This window comes from Lissotriton vulgaris, chromosome 2_1 (genome assembly GCF_964263255.1).
Source record: "Lissotriton vulgaris chromosome 2_1, aLisVul1.2, whole genome shotgun sequence".
In the NCBI taxonomy this organism is placed as follows: Eukaryota; Metazoa; Chordata; class Amphibia; order Caudata; family Salamandridae; genus Lissotriton; species Lissotriton vulgaris.
Window position 1 is genome coordinate 526460143 of NC_141687.1, and position 14125 is coordinate 526474267.

Genomic DNA, 14125 nt, shown 5'->3' on the forward strand with positions numbered 1-14125 from the left:
ACGATAGGAAACAATCTGGCTATGAATGAGCAAAGCACTGTAGCCTACACTCACGGCTTTTGTCTCAAGGCAGACAACACACTAATTCTAACCCTGCTCGAAAGGGCTCGACCAAGCTCTTGCTCTGACCTCGTTTATTTCACGCCTGGGTATCAGCAATGATTTTGCCTGGCCCCGTCATGGCAGAGGATAAGACGTGGCCCCGCCCACAAGTGCTGGATTGTTTCCTCTGTTTCGCTTGTGAGCAGGAAGTGGCGCGGTATTGGCGCGCCTCTCTTTCTGTCGTGGTTGCTCGAGGTGCGGAGCCGGTGTGAGTGCTCGAGCAGCAAGATGCCTCCCAAGAAGCCCGGGGCGGCGGCGGCTGCGGGTCCGCAAGCCGGGAAGAAAACGGAACAAAAGAAAAAGGAAAAGATCATCGAAGTGAGCTTGCTAGAAGTATAGCGAGGGGGGGAGGGGGCATCTGTTACTGTCCCTTGTGGCAGCTGGCTACAGTAGTAATTACGTTGTAGTTTGCTTTGATCTTTTGTAGCTTGTTGGTTTTACAAGGATGTATATCTACGCGTCTGACGTCCTTAACAAGTAACCCATTCTTTACAGCTCCCCTATTGGACTAACGAGGTCCTTCAACTAACCCAGTGCCTGCAGTTCACGTTTTGATCTTGGGTATCGGGGCAGTGGTGTTGATTGGGATTGTAATGTGTAATCTAATAGCACCGCCTTTGTTAGATTTAGGGGATGCTTTCATCTGCATTAAAACGAGACTGGTTCGTTTAATTGTGTTCCTGGGTTTTGTAAGGGGACTCTCTTGCTAAATCGTTTATGTCCGGGCAGCAAGGTACGGGATTCATTCATTTCAGACAGTGACAGGTGGATCTTTGCGCTTCTATAAGTTTCTTCCACAGCTCCATGGCTCCTTAACTTTCTTGACATGGGGTTGAGGACACTTCTATACCCATACAAAGTAAAATCTAGTAGCGCAGTTAATTCTGCGATAGCCTTTTTGATCTAGGGACTCAAGTTGAAATCTGATTACTGTGGAGTTACCCACTTTCTAATAATAGATGTGGCAGAATAGGGGGTTTTCAAGTTTTATCCTGCAGCATTTAACGACTTGGCATTTAACACGACTTCCAGTATTGCTTTCTCTCGCTCATTGTACCAAATAGAACTGACATTATTAGCTAATATTCAGCATATAAAGATTTTAGTTTGATATTTTTAAGCTTTTTCTTGTCCTTTTGACTGTTGTTAAAAGCATGTCAGTCCAGTACCTTCCTTCCCCTGTTCCAAGCACCATAAATCTCAGCCAGAAGAAGTTGTTATAATTAGTAAGTCTGTATGAAGCAAATAACCAAAATGCTAGTCTGCCCCTGCATTAACATTCACCCGAAGTCACTTTTAAGACCGTTCTTACCTGCCTGAAGATTCTGAAGTCTTGTGGTGAAATAAAGGTCCCGCTTGCCCCGACATTTTCTCTGCGTTGATCGTTTGCATTGCTGCAGATAACTTTCAGTTGTAAAGTTGATGGCCTGTAAAGTTATTAAGGTTTCGCTGTGGAGGACTGTTTGCCCCCTTCCTTTGCTCAGTCTTGGATTCATACCATTGCGGTAACCGGACTGAACTAAAACACCGATGTCCATTTCCTTGAGGCAATCCTCTCTAGATACCTGCTCGAAATATGATAACCTTATACGTACAGGTTTTCTGGTTGTAGTCTTCTCCAACTCATTTTCTTTGTAGGGGTTGCGTAAAAATAAATGGTATGTAAATGGATTGAGCATGTAGGCCAGAAATGTTGAATGTGCAGCCTGTGTGATAAATAAAAATAATGTCAGCAGAGTGGAAAGATGGACCAGTGCTGATTGTTTAGTGAAGAATGGGTACATCCGTTTAATTTAATACTGCATATTTGTGTTTATACAATTACATGAACTATTGCCAGGTGACAGAGGGGTTATTAAGTTTGATATTTATGCCGATTTGGGAAAATCATACTTTTCCGATTAAAATACACGCATAATTGTAAATACACTTTTCATCCATAAATAAATACATATAAAAAATGGACCATAGAAGACAAATACAACCGTAAGATAATTGACTGTCCATTATGAGCTAATTGCAATTGTCAGTAGTTCTGCAAAATTAAACTAAAAAGGAAACAAGCACATATCTTGGTATTTTATTGTAATTCGCCCCTTAAAAACATTATTCAATTGAAACAAACACTATTAGCACCCAAAATAATTTCGCCACTAAAACATTCTTTAATTAAACTACTAATTTAAGCTTTAGTAAACATATTAATTTGTTTTAGCTGCTAGTGCAAATATGGCAGTATACAGTGCAAAGATCTTCCTAACACAATTAAAAAAAATATATATTTTATTTTTGCTGAGCAGAGAACAAAAATAACATAGCATTGGTCATCAGGAAACAGCCCTCATGCATCCGAATTTGACGTACATATATAATGTATACATATAACAGCTGAAACCCTTCAAATAGGGATGGACAAATCCTCAAATAAAATGAGTCCGGAACACCATATATTCGTAAACATCCCAAAAAACAATTGCACCTTCCACGTCATAAACTATCCTAAAGTTAATTATTCCTAATGAGCATCGAGATGACGAGAAAAATCAGGTTATCTACAACTTTTTTTTCATGTACGAAGTCTTGGCATTATTCCAGTACGGAACCTTTTCCCCTGTTAGGGGATTAAAGTGCAATGTGCTAAAGTGCTAAGATTCCTATAATGCAGCCCAATTGTCAAAAAACTTCCAAACCACTGCAAACTTTTTTGTTGCACCAACCCGTTTAGCATATACTTACTCAAATCTCTTATTCTTGACATTTTATTTACCCATTTTAGTATAAGATGCAATCTCTTCCGACCTCCAATTTTGGAGAATTAATGAGGTGGCTACTGTAGAGCAGATTGTGATGTACGTCTCTTCGGCTTTGGTCAAATCTGACCTAACTTTAGAGAGCCCGAAGAGAGCCACTTTTGTCTCAGGGTTGATCTTTTTTTTGATTGGCTGGCTCATTGCTAAAAAAAAGATTTTCCAAAAGGCTTCAAGCTTCGGGCATGTAAAAAATATATGGAGCCAGTCTCCCTCGCCAGGCGAGAAATATCGAAAGCATTTATTATCCACTTCCGGATGACATTTGTTTAGCTTTTTCGGAGTGTAATAAGCCAGCCACCGTGACAAGAAGGCCATCCTTTTAAAAGTAGCTGCTCTCAGGGCCTTGCTTCCTACCTGGGCTATAGCCTGCCATTCCTGATGAGAGAAGGAACAATTAGTCTCCCGAGTTATTTTTCCCAAAAATTCATCAACCAGGCGCAGTACCTTGTGTTTCATAATTAAGGAGTACCAATTTCCCACTCCATTTAATTTGACTTTATATAGAGCATTAACCAGGGCAATTGGAACCCAGCTTAACAGGAGATTATATTTTTTAAGGAAGTTTATGATCTGCATATATTCCAAGAACCCTGGCTTAATTCGGTTCCCTGCTCTACCTAGTACTCCTTCCCAAGAAATCACTGTAATTACAATGAAAAAATGGCCCAGATTCTCGAAGCCAATGTCCTTCCATCTCCTAAGACGACTGGAATTAATATGCAGCCCGAACCCCCTACATTCCTCCAATTTCAAAAAGGCAAACCCAGAGGAGTTGTTTGCGTGTTTAAAAAACGACTGGAGTCAGTCGTAATAGTGACAAACAGTCTTATAACGGGACTATTTTCGGTAGATTAGATGTTTTAGAAAAAACTGGAATTTGTGTGCCAGCCTCATCAATCATTCTTTCAAAAAAATGTGTCCATTTGGTCATTAGGTTCCAATAGGCGTGCTGTAAGATCTAATAACGCAGCCTCCTAGTAGGTATGGATGTTTGGTAAGGCTTATTTGTAGTATGGGCAGTTTAACCCTTGAATCCTTTTCATTCCAAACAAATTCCCTGAACATAATCAATTTCCTTGAAATATTTAGCATTGAATTTTAAGGGTACATTACCAAACAAAAATATTTAAAGTGGAAGAATTTACATTTTTTAAAGTGCTACACGACTGATCAAAGCCAAAGGCAGAAGGGCCCACTTGTCCAATAGGGTTTTAACTTATTTCGCCCAGCTATGTAGTTCAAGTTGAATAATTGATCTATGGGGCATGAGACCTAAATACCCAGATATCTGATAGGCTCTTCTTTCAAAACCTGGGTTCTTAAAATCGTGGGTAAAAAGTTGCAATCCGTGTTAAGCACTAAAATCTCCATTTTGTTTTGGTTTATTTTAGAGCCTCCTATTTGTTCGAATTTACTAAATTATAACAGAGCTTCTTCCACGATCTGTTTATCCGGGCAGAGGTACATAATTATATTGTCCGCAAATAACTTTAACTTGGACATCCATTCGCATGGAGCTCTAATTGGGGATTACCGCAGATTCTTACAGCTAGGGGGTTCGATGAAAAAAGTGAAAAGTAAGGGTGACAACGGACACCCTTGTCTAGTGCCGCAGTTTATTTCCACAGTCCCTATTGGGTCTCCATTAACTATCACCCGGGTTTGAGCACCTTGGTAAATATTTTTCAGCATATTTAAAACTTGAGCCGGGATGCAGAATTTACCTAAACCGATAAAAAGTGGGTCCCAATTTACCAGGTCAAATGCTTTTTCGGCATCGACCATGGTAATGAATGTAGGTATTTTATTATTTGTCACATAGTCAAGAGCTTGAATTAAAAACCCAGTATTAGTGGACATGGGCCTTCCAGCTACAAATCCGGTTTGGTCTCAGTGAATAAGCTCCTGGGCGATGGGAGTAAAGCGTTGTGCAAAAATTTTCATTAATATTTTAAAATCCGCATTAAGAAGACTGATTGTTCTGTACAAATTAATATCTTTGCCATTTTTACCCTTTTTAACAAAACGAACCAATTTGGATTCCTCAAAACTTGGGGGAACACAGCCTCCCTGAGTGATATTGTGAAAAAAGGTTTACCAAAAAAGGGGTCAGCTCTCTCAAAAAAGTTTTATAAAATTCAATTGGAAGACCATTGGCTTCGCAGGCTTTTGCTCCTGAAATAGACTTTATAACATTTGTAATTTCTTCTTCAGAAATGTCTAGCAGAAGCTGTTCCACCATTGGCCCTGAAACTCAACCCGTCAAAATAATTGTTGATTTGAGTCGCTCCAGCTTCATATCTAGTGGTGTATAACTGGGAGTAATGATCTAGAAAGACTTGAGCTATATCCTCTTTACCCGTTAATGACAATCTGGTTTTGGGATCAATAATTTCCGTGATGGTGGCTGCATCCTGTTTGGTTTTGGTGCTACCAGCGAGCATATTGCCAACCATCTGACTCCAGGGCTCGACAAATCCTCTCGCCCGCTCGCATTTGCGAGGGAGAATGGATGAGGACGAGCTATTTTTAGGTCCTACTCGCCCTTTCTAGCGAGTAGGAAGACAAACTAACTTTTGTCCTCTGTCTTTGAAAACGGAGCAAAAGTGACAAGATAACACGATTTAAAGGCATTTTTATTGCTCACAAAGGGACTGAGCAATAAAGATGCCTTTAAATCTTGTTAACTTGTCACTTTTGCTCCTTTTTCAGCGACAGAGGTCAAGAAGGTTGCAGTTGGGTCGAGGGGATTTTCCAAGTTACTAGACCTGCAGGACTAGTACAATTTTTAGATTTGTCGAGACCTGGACTCTCCTCATATACTCGCTGTAGATAGGTTCTGGAGCTGGCAATCTCTTCCAGAGTAAAAAACTCTTTTAACTCGTATTTGGCCCTGTCAAGCTTTGCTTTAGCGTCCCCCATACCTGCAGACTGTGCATATCTAAAATTTGTTCCTTCTACTACTGCCTGCTGGAGTTTAAAAATGTTCTCTTTCCTCAATTTAACTTGAGGCGGATAGTGCAATCATTCGCCCGCGAAGGACAGCCTTAAACCCCCCCCCCAACTGAACATTTCTGCCATATTCTCATTGATCTTAAAAAATTCAACAATCCAATCGTTTGTGTCAGCCACCCATTGATGGTCCTGCAGAAGGAGCCGATCCATCTGCCACCTGGATCTTGGCCTCATGCTTACCCCTATTTCTATATTAAGTTTAATAAGAGAATGGTCGGCGAATGGATTATCTATATCTGAGGTAGTACAGCCCAGGGATTGTGATATTAAAAAAAAAATCAATGTGAGAAGCCGTATGGAATTGATTTGAGTAACATGATAATTCCAATTTCAATGGATTGGCAACATGCCAGGGATCCATCAAAATATTCCTCTGTCTTAAAACCTCGATCAACTTTTTAGTTTTGGGTTCGAGCTCTTTTTTTAATTTTTATTCGAGGTATCTTTCTTTAAATCCTGAATGAAATTAAAATCACCTCCCATTATTATTTTCTCGGCTACCCCCCTTAGTAATTCACTAATTCTGCTCAGGTCAGTAGTGTCATCCACAATGGGGGCGTAGTAATTTATAAAATGCAATATCATGCCATTTAATTTAGCCTCAACCCATACCCAACTCCCCTGAGGATCTCTCTTCACTTGGCCAAACTCCTATTTGGAGTCAGAGGACCAATCCGCGGCGCGCAGTAAATCCTCTAGACAAGCTCCCGCAGACAACGCCTTAGAGGCCATGGCTCCTCTGGCTGAATGAGCTTCGAAATTCTTAGTATCAATGCCTGCTTCCTGCATGACCCAACGCACCCACCTCGCAATAGTGGGGGAGGAGACTGCTTTGTGTGGTTTTCGCAAGGCAATTAACAATTGTCTCTTGCCGGAGGGCGAAGTTCCAGAGTCACAGCCTCATAGGCCTTCAGACATTGCACTACACACATCTTGGGGACATCCACAAAAGCTGGGTACGAGATAGTTCGTGACGCAGATTTCGTGCGACGCCCCACCATAAAGGTAACCCTTTCCGGGGAAAAAACTCTCGCCGAGACATCCAAGGCACGGACATCTGACACGCTACAGCAGGATACCAAACAGAAAAGCATGGCCAATTTAGCTGAAAGCTCCTTCAAAGACAAATATTTATTAGGTTGCCAAGACAAGAAGAGATTAAGGACCACATTAACGTCCCAGAGGACTGAATACCGAGGCTCTGGAGGTAGTGAAAGACAAATACCCCGTAGGAGCCTACAAACAAACAGGTGTTCACCCACCGCTGCTCTGTCCACCGGATGATAGCCCGCTGAACGCAGCGCATTGATATTTCTGTATGCTAGGCTTCTGGTCACCAATTCTGCCAGAACATTCAGAATATGAACGACTCCTGCGACCAAGGAATTCAAGTCCCTTCGAAGACACCAACGCATGCACTTAGTCCAAGCGGATCTGTAGCGCTTCGCCGTACTGTTTGCCCAGGCCTTGGACAAAAGTCCCTCAGCCGATCTCAAAAGGCCCGGGAGCGACCAGCGTCGCCGGAATGCCTCCATGCCATGAGGCGGAGAGAACCGTGAGTGATGATTTGATGCTGCTCCCAATCCGGATTGAGCAGCAGGTGAGGAAGCCGGGGGAGTAGGATTGGAGAATCCCAGGAAAGTTCCAGAAGAACTGGAAACCAGACTTGGGACTTCCAGAGCGGGGTCACCATCACCAGCGCCACCGCCTGGCGGCGAACTTGGGCCGCCGTCCGCATCACCATCGAGAAAGGGGGGGAACACAAATGGTCTCTCCTGACTCCAATCTTAGAGAAAAGCATTGGTCGCCTCCGCCAGAGGGTCCGGTCTCCAACTGAAAAAACGTGTGAGCTGATGATCCAAGCGGGACGCAAACAGGTCCACTGAGAAAGGACCCCACAGACTGTTCAGCCACTGGAAGACCTGAACATCCAACATCCATTGACTGGAGTCCCGCAGATGCCTGGAATGCCAATCCGCTACCTGATTGGCTTGCCCCGGTAAGTATTCTGCCGTCACGGATACTTGATGAGCGAGACAGTAATCCCAGAACTCTTTCTCCAGAGCCTGAGACCGAGGACCTCCCAGGTGGTTGATGTACCGCACCGCTGAGACATTGTCCATCTTCAACAGAAGCTCCAAACAATTGATGTGCAACTTCTGTTCGTCGGACGACCAGGTGCCTCCTGTGGAGAATTCCCCGCAGCGAGCACCCCAACCCGACTTGCTGGCGTCGGATTCTATGACTAGGTCCGAAACTGATCCGAAGATCGCCCGACCGTTCCAGGCTTCCATGTGGGATAGCCACCACTCCATTTCCTCCTTCACTTTGTCTGATAAAGGAACCACCTGATCATATGACATGACCCTCCGGAGGTGTTGAGCTTTGAGACGCTGAAACGCTCTGTGGTGAAGGGGTCCCGGGAAAATCGCCTGGATGGAGGAGGAGCGTAGTCCCACCACCCTGGCGATCTGCCGCAAGGAGGTCCGATCCTTCGTAATGGTCTGTCGCAAGAAATGCCGAATCTTGGCAATCTTTCGCGACGGCAAGCTGAGAGAGGCTCCTACGGAGTCTATGACAAACCCCAGGAAGGTCATCTTCTGACTCGGTATCAAGACTGACTTGTCGCCGTTGATGATAAATCCCAGCCCCTGCAAAAGGATGACTGTCTGCCGAAGTTGAGAACTCAATTTCTCTGGGCACTGGGCCATCAACAGGATGTCGTCCAAATAGATAATCATCCGAATACCCTGACTTCGCAGGTATTCCACCGCCAGGTGCAACACTTTTGTGAAGCACCAAGCGGCTGAGGAAAGCCCGAATGGAAGGGCGATGAACTCGAACACGCAACTCCTCCAGAAAAACTGCAGAAAACGGCGGTGTGGAGGATGAATGGGAACCACAAGGTAAGCATCCTTTAAGGTCCAATCGCACCATCCAGTCCCGTGGAAGGAAAACATCTCGGAGGAGGTGTATCCCCTCCTTTTTGAAGTGCCGATAAACCAACCACCCGTTGAACTCCTTGAGGTTGATTACCGGTCGCCTTCCCCCATCGGTCTTGTCCACCAAAAACACGTTGCTTAGGAAGCCCGAGGGGTGCCGAGTTGATTGACGAATGGCTCCCTTGTGAAGCAACTCTGAGACCTCTTCGTCTATCAACTGCTCATCGGCGTCTGAAAATACCATAGGGCGCAGAGCGCTTACCTGAGTGGGTCGGTCGTAAAACTCTATATGGAAACCTTGCACTGTCTGCAATACCCAAGCGTCTGCAGTAAGAGCTACCCACTCCTCGTTAAAGGCAGCTAACCGACCCCCAATGCGCACCTGCTCTGCAGGGATGACACAGGGATGACATACAAGACACTTACCGTTTGAGTTGTTGGAACCAGAGTTCTTTCGGAATCCTCGACCACCAAAACGTTGCCCTCTTGTGGGATAGAAATTGGTGAAATGGCTGAGGTTTGGTATTGGCCTCTCCTGGAGCCTTGCCCTCGATTGCTGGCATTCTGTCCGCCATGGCCAGTCGATCGGCCCCTACCTCGACCGGCCCTTTGGGAAAAACGTTGTTGGAAAACCCGTTTTATACTGGACTGGGCTTTGGCCAGTGACGTAAAGGTGGACACACATCTTCCCAGTTCTTTCATGAACGGTTCACCGAAAAGGCCGCCTTGGGCCATAGCACCCGCCTCCGAAGAGGCCAGTTTCCCTAATTTTGGATCCAGCTTGATCAAAAGGGATCTCCGGCGCTCCGTCGACAGGGCGTAGTTGGCGTTACCTAGACAAATAACTACGCGCTGCGCCCAGTTCAAGAGGACGTCCGGAGAAATGGCAGCCCCTGTAACTTTCGCCTCCTCTGCCATATCGAGGATCTTGGTAATAGGGCCGACCGCGTCCAATAGTTTATCCTGGCATGACCGCCAGGAGCGGTTAATGCCTTTCCGTGGATCCTTCATAAACTTTGCGTGAAAGGTGGCCATTTTCGCATCTAATTCCGGTGTAAGGCCCACCTTACCCTCCAGCGTGGGCCTCAGACATTCTCCCTGTAGGCACCCTCTAGCCTCTTTCTCCAACGGCTTACGCAGTCGGCTCGCCACAAACGCCGCCACCTTGTCACCCGGCGCCCAGGCTGCGGATCGCGGATGAATAATCTCATCCGGATCCAGCATGCCTGAACTGTCCTTGAACAACTCGGCGTCGGCGTCGGAGCTCGAGGGCCGCCAAGAGCGGACCCACTCCTCATCGTCGTCAGTATCAGGGGAGTCCCCACCAGGTGATGGAGGCGCCGTACCAGAAGCCACCGAGAGATCAGGGGCTGAAGCCGGGGCAGCGGTCGCCTTAGCCAAGAACGCATCCAGTGGACGTTTAAAGGAGCCTCTGTCCACCCCCTGATCCCCCTCAGGCAATCCCTCCCTGCAGGGTTTCTTCGGGCCCGAGTAAGCTTGCGCCAATTTGGCGCACTCCTCAACAATGCGCGGGGAGAGGCGCTCCTCCATGGGCCCCACCACCTCTGTCCACAGCGTGGTAAAACTCCTCATCGTTCAAATAGGATTGGGGCTCCTCATCATTAAAAGAATCTTGCTCCATTATCAAACACAGTAGGGACCGAAACCCCCTTCCAAGTACTACCCAACAGTGTGGGCGTCAGAGGTTTATATGGGCAGACCTGAGGACTGCAAATCTTTGGGGCCACACGCTTTACCATGAAGGCTGCACTTATGCCTCAAAGCGCGCTGACCCTCAGAAGGAGACTGGGTCTACCGCCCCACTGCGCGCTACCACACACTCCTTAATGGGCCTGTCACAGTACACAGAGCTGCCCGGAGGCGATTGACCCGGTAAACCGTTCGCGTGCACAAAACTGCCCGAAGGTGATTGCCGCTGTAAAACCGCAAGTACAGACCCAACGGGCGTAAGCTGAAATGGGAGCAATACAGACCCGGAGACCGGGCGTTCGTGAGGCGGCAAGGGCAAGGCTCCGGCTCGTTGCACTCCTCAGCGCAGCCCCTCTCTACGAGGAGAAACCGTGCTGCGGATCAACGAGATGTCGGAGTGCCCTCTAGCGGTCCTGTTCACACACCGCAACTCGCGTAGGGGTCAAAAGTCACATCGGGGACGAACGTTCCCGCAGCTAACGGGGCTCTGAAAATGAAACAAGAACCACAGTCCGTGCCCTTCCCGACACACCTGCAATACAGACAATATATACCCACAACAGGTTAAGGAGAATCAAAAGAACACTTAACTGGCTGCGTGAGCAGCGAAGAAAGAGTGAGAACAGTGAAGAGACTGCATATCTAGCCTCCATGGAAAGAGTCGAAGGACTACGTTATGGATTATTTTGATGGACTCATGGAAATTGTAGTTTTTACCTAATGTCTTATGAGCTTTTGATTAAGGTTTTACTATTTGGATTTGACTAAATGCTTTTCTGAGGCTGCTGTGAGTTTTGTATGTAATAAAACAGCGAAGAATAGAAAGCATATTCTGAGCCTCCGGTCCTGCCATAGAATCTGCGCACACCATTGCGCAGCATTTATTCTCACAATTTCATGCATACAAGACTTGACCATACTGCTCCCCTCATAACCGGAATTACCACGGACACACACTGAGCAGGGAATCCCCATGCATTTCTATGAGAGGGCAGGCCACTCTCACTAAATGTAACACAAAGCGCACACCCTTTACACTGGACCACAGTGCTAAAGTGCCCAGAGGCCTAAAACCACTAGCACTACACAGAGAAAAAGGCTGGGAGAAATGCAAAAAGTTTACGGGTGAACCTGCAAAAAGCGCCAAGTGCAACACATGAACAGAAGCTTGCTGCCGTGCAACTCATATACTCTGATACCTGGATCCAAGTTAGGCTTGGCACAAACTACTCGGGCCTTAAGGCTGTGTCCTTGCTCCGACGCTTTTTAATTTATGTATATCTGAGCTGAATGCAGCTGATTCCCAGCCCCCAAGTATCTGCTCTCAGCACATTATCTCATTAGAATACATAGATGACGATGAGGTCCTAAACTTAAGTGAGGCCGGCCTCCGAAAGCTGTTAAATGGTTCCTGGTATTTGGGGAAAATAATGAATACTTGTATGGATGGCTAGTTGACCACGGAGGACGTTTACAGCATTTGTAATCACTCAAGTCGAAGTTCTCCTCCCTGATGTTTGCTTTTCAAGATCTGTTACACAAGACTTGCATTCTGCCACGCACACAAATTCTTAAAGTGATCAAAGCTTATGCCTACAATTACACATGGAACAGAAGTGTTCTCTGATGAATTCAGGTCCTTTCATAACACGTCCCAGATCAAAACATACCAATTTTTGTTGGTTACTTAAACCCCCAAAGCTATTGGCACAAAATATACTGCTTTTTTAATTCAAACTCCCAAAAATTCCTCACAAGCCTAGATAAAACTTGAACTTTAAAGTAAAACGACAGAATACATTTTTTGTCGTTGCATGATCACTGGAATGGTCCTCAATAGGACTCAGTATAGCTGCATATTGGTTCCCAATTCCTCGTTGCACTGTAGTCCATTAGTTAAAGGGTTTTAACACAACCAAAATACAGTTTCTGAGGATTCAGGGTCGAAGTAATAGCTTTGTTACTCAGTCATTAGAATATTAAGCAGAATATGAATGTATACACAGCTGGTGGTATATTGTAAGCCAATGTTTGTGTTGCAGCCATATTTCCATGGTGTGGGTATTTGCTAATTTGTGCCAAACATTGTCTATGTAATTGCTCAATTAGGTTGAAGTAATAGCTTTGTTACTCAGTCAAAAACATATTAAGCAGAATTTGAATATATACACAGGTTGTATATTGTAAGCAGATGTTTATTGTGTAGCAGTCATATTTCCATGGTGTAGATAGTTGCTAATTTGTGCCAAACATTGTCTAAAATCAAAAAAAGTGGACTAAAACTTGTGAAGATCTGTAAATGATTGACTATAATGGACTGATGTTTTATTTTCATTTTGGACAGAAGTGGGTGCCTGGGAAGAAGGATGCACGTGATTGTGCCTGTTTACCTCTTGTTGAGAATGCTTATATGAAATGATTTGCTTCCTAATAGCGGTATTGGGTTGTTTACAATATACATTGTGCTTGAATTATGACATAAAAAATGTACATTGTTTTACTTGAATTGTGAAATATAATAATTTGTTTCCATAGCAAAACTAAATATTAGTTATGAAAGAATTGTATTTCTATCTGGCTCTTTTAAAGATATGAAGTGTTTGGGGTTTTTCTTTTTTGGTATGCTCAGAGGTGCATTTGCTGTTAACTAGTCTCATAGGAGCTTTTTTGTTAGTAGCTCAATGGATTCTGTTAAATTGCAGGGAACCACCCCTCACATAGATACTTTTTTGACCAAATCTTACTTATTGAACAATTTTCTACTCCAAAGACTCCCCCTTAACTTTAACAGTTACTATTACTAAACAAATTTTACATATATTTTATTTGAAAACTTCCACATAGTTCAGTAGTAGAGCTGCCATACTTACTTTCAGAAGGGCAGTACTTTCAACTCTGAAACAAGTGCACGTCGTGGCTGTGCAGTGCCCCATCCAGATTGTAGTGAGTGAGGGCTTGATTTAGAGGCGAAATACATAAATATTAGGAAGAGGGCCAGAGGCAATTTTTAAAGACCAGCATGTATATCTAGCCCCAATTTATCAATATAATACAAGAATATATCCACGGGTCTAAAACATTATTATATGACCTGAATGAATCTGTGAACTACCTGACCAAGTACACGATGGCACTAAACTCTAAAAAGATATTCAGAAAATTTGCAGATTCCCATCATTCACCAAACTTGGTGACATGTTACATCATCTGGGACTCCTCATTTTTCACCACTCTTGTGGTTATAAGGGCTAAAACCAATCCAAAGGACAGGGAGCCCGAGGATGTTATGGTCTTTCTTTGAAAAGATGCTCTAACCAGATGAGTGATAGTACTAGATGGGAGACATGCGCAGTGCTCGGGTGAAAAAGTGAAGTTAAAATTGATATACGAGATCCTAAACTTTATTGATGTCTCATAGTTCAAACTAAAAACAGTGCAACATATAGTATCAACTAATCACTATCTAGAGTCTTATTGTGGTCGACAAGTGTGCTGAAACATGGTTATAAAGGTCTAACCGTGCTTTCCTCAGGACCCACCCAGACT

The 14125-nt window shown here is 44.4% G+C and overlaps 1 protein-coding gene across 1 annotated transcript in view; it reads left to right on the top strand.

The window, feature by feature from the left end:
- Window positions 1-245: 245 nt before the first annotated feature.
- The window catches only part of ZC3H15 (zinc finger CCCH-type containing 15), a 283862-nt gene continuing 269982 nt past the window's right edge, over window positions 246-14125 (top strand). Inside the window, exon 1 of the mRNA XM_086955460.1 lies at window positions 246-420. Within this exon, the coding sequence (XP_086811586.1) occupies window positions 331-420 (90 nt within the window). The 5' untranslated portion in view covers window positions 246-330. The remainder of the gene's footprint in view (window positions 421-14125) is intronic.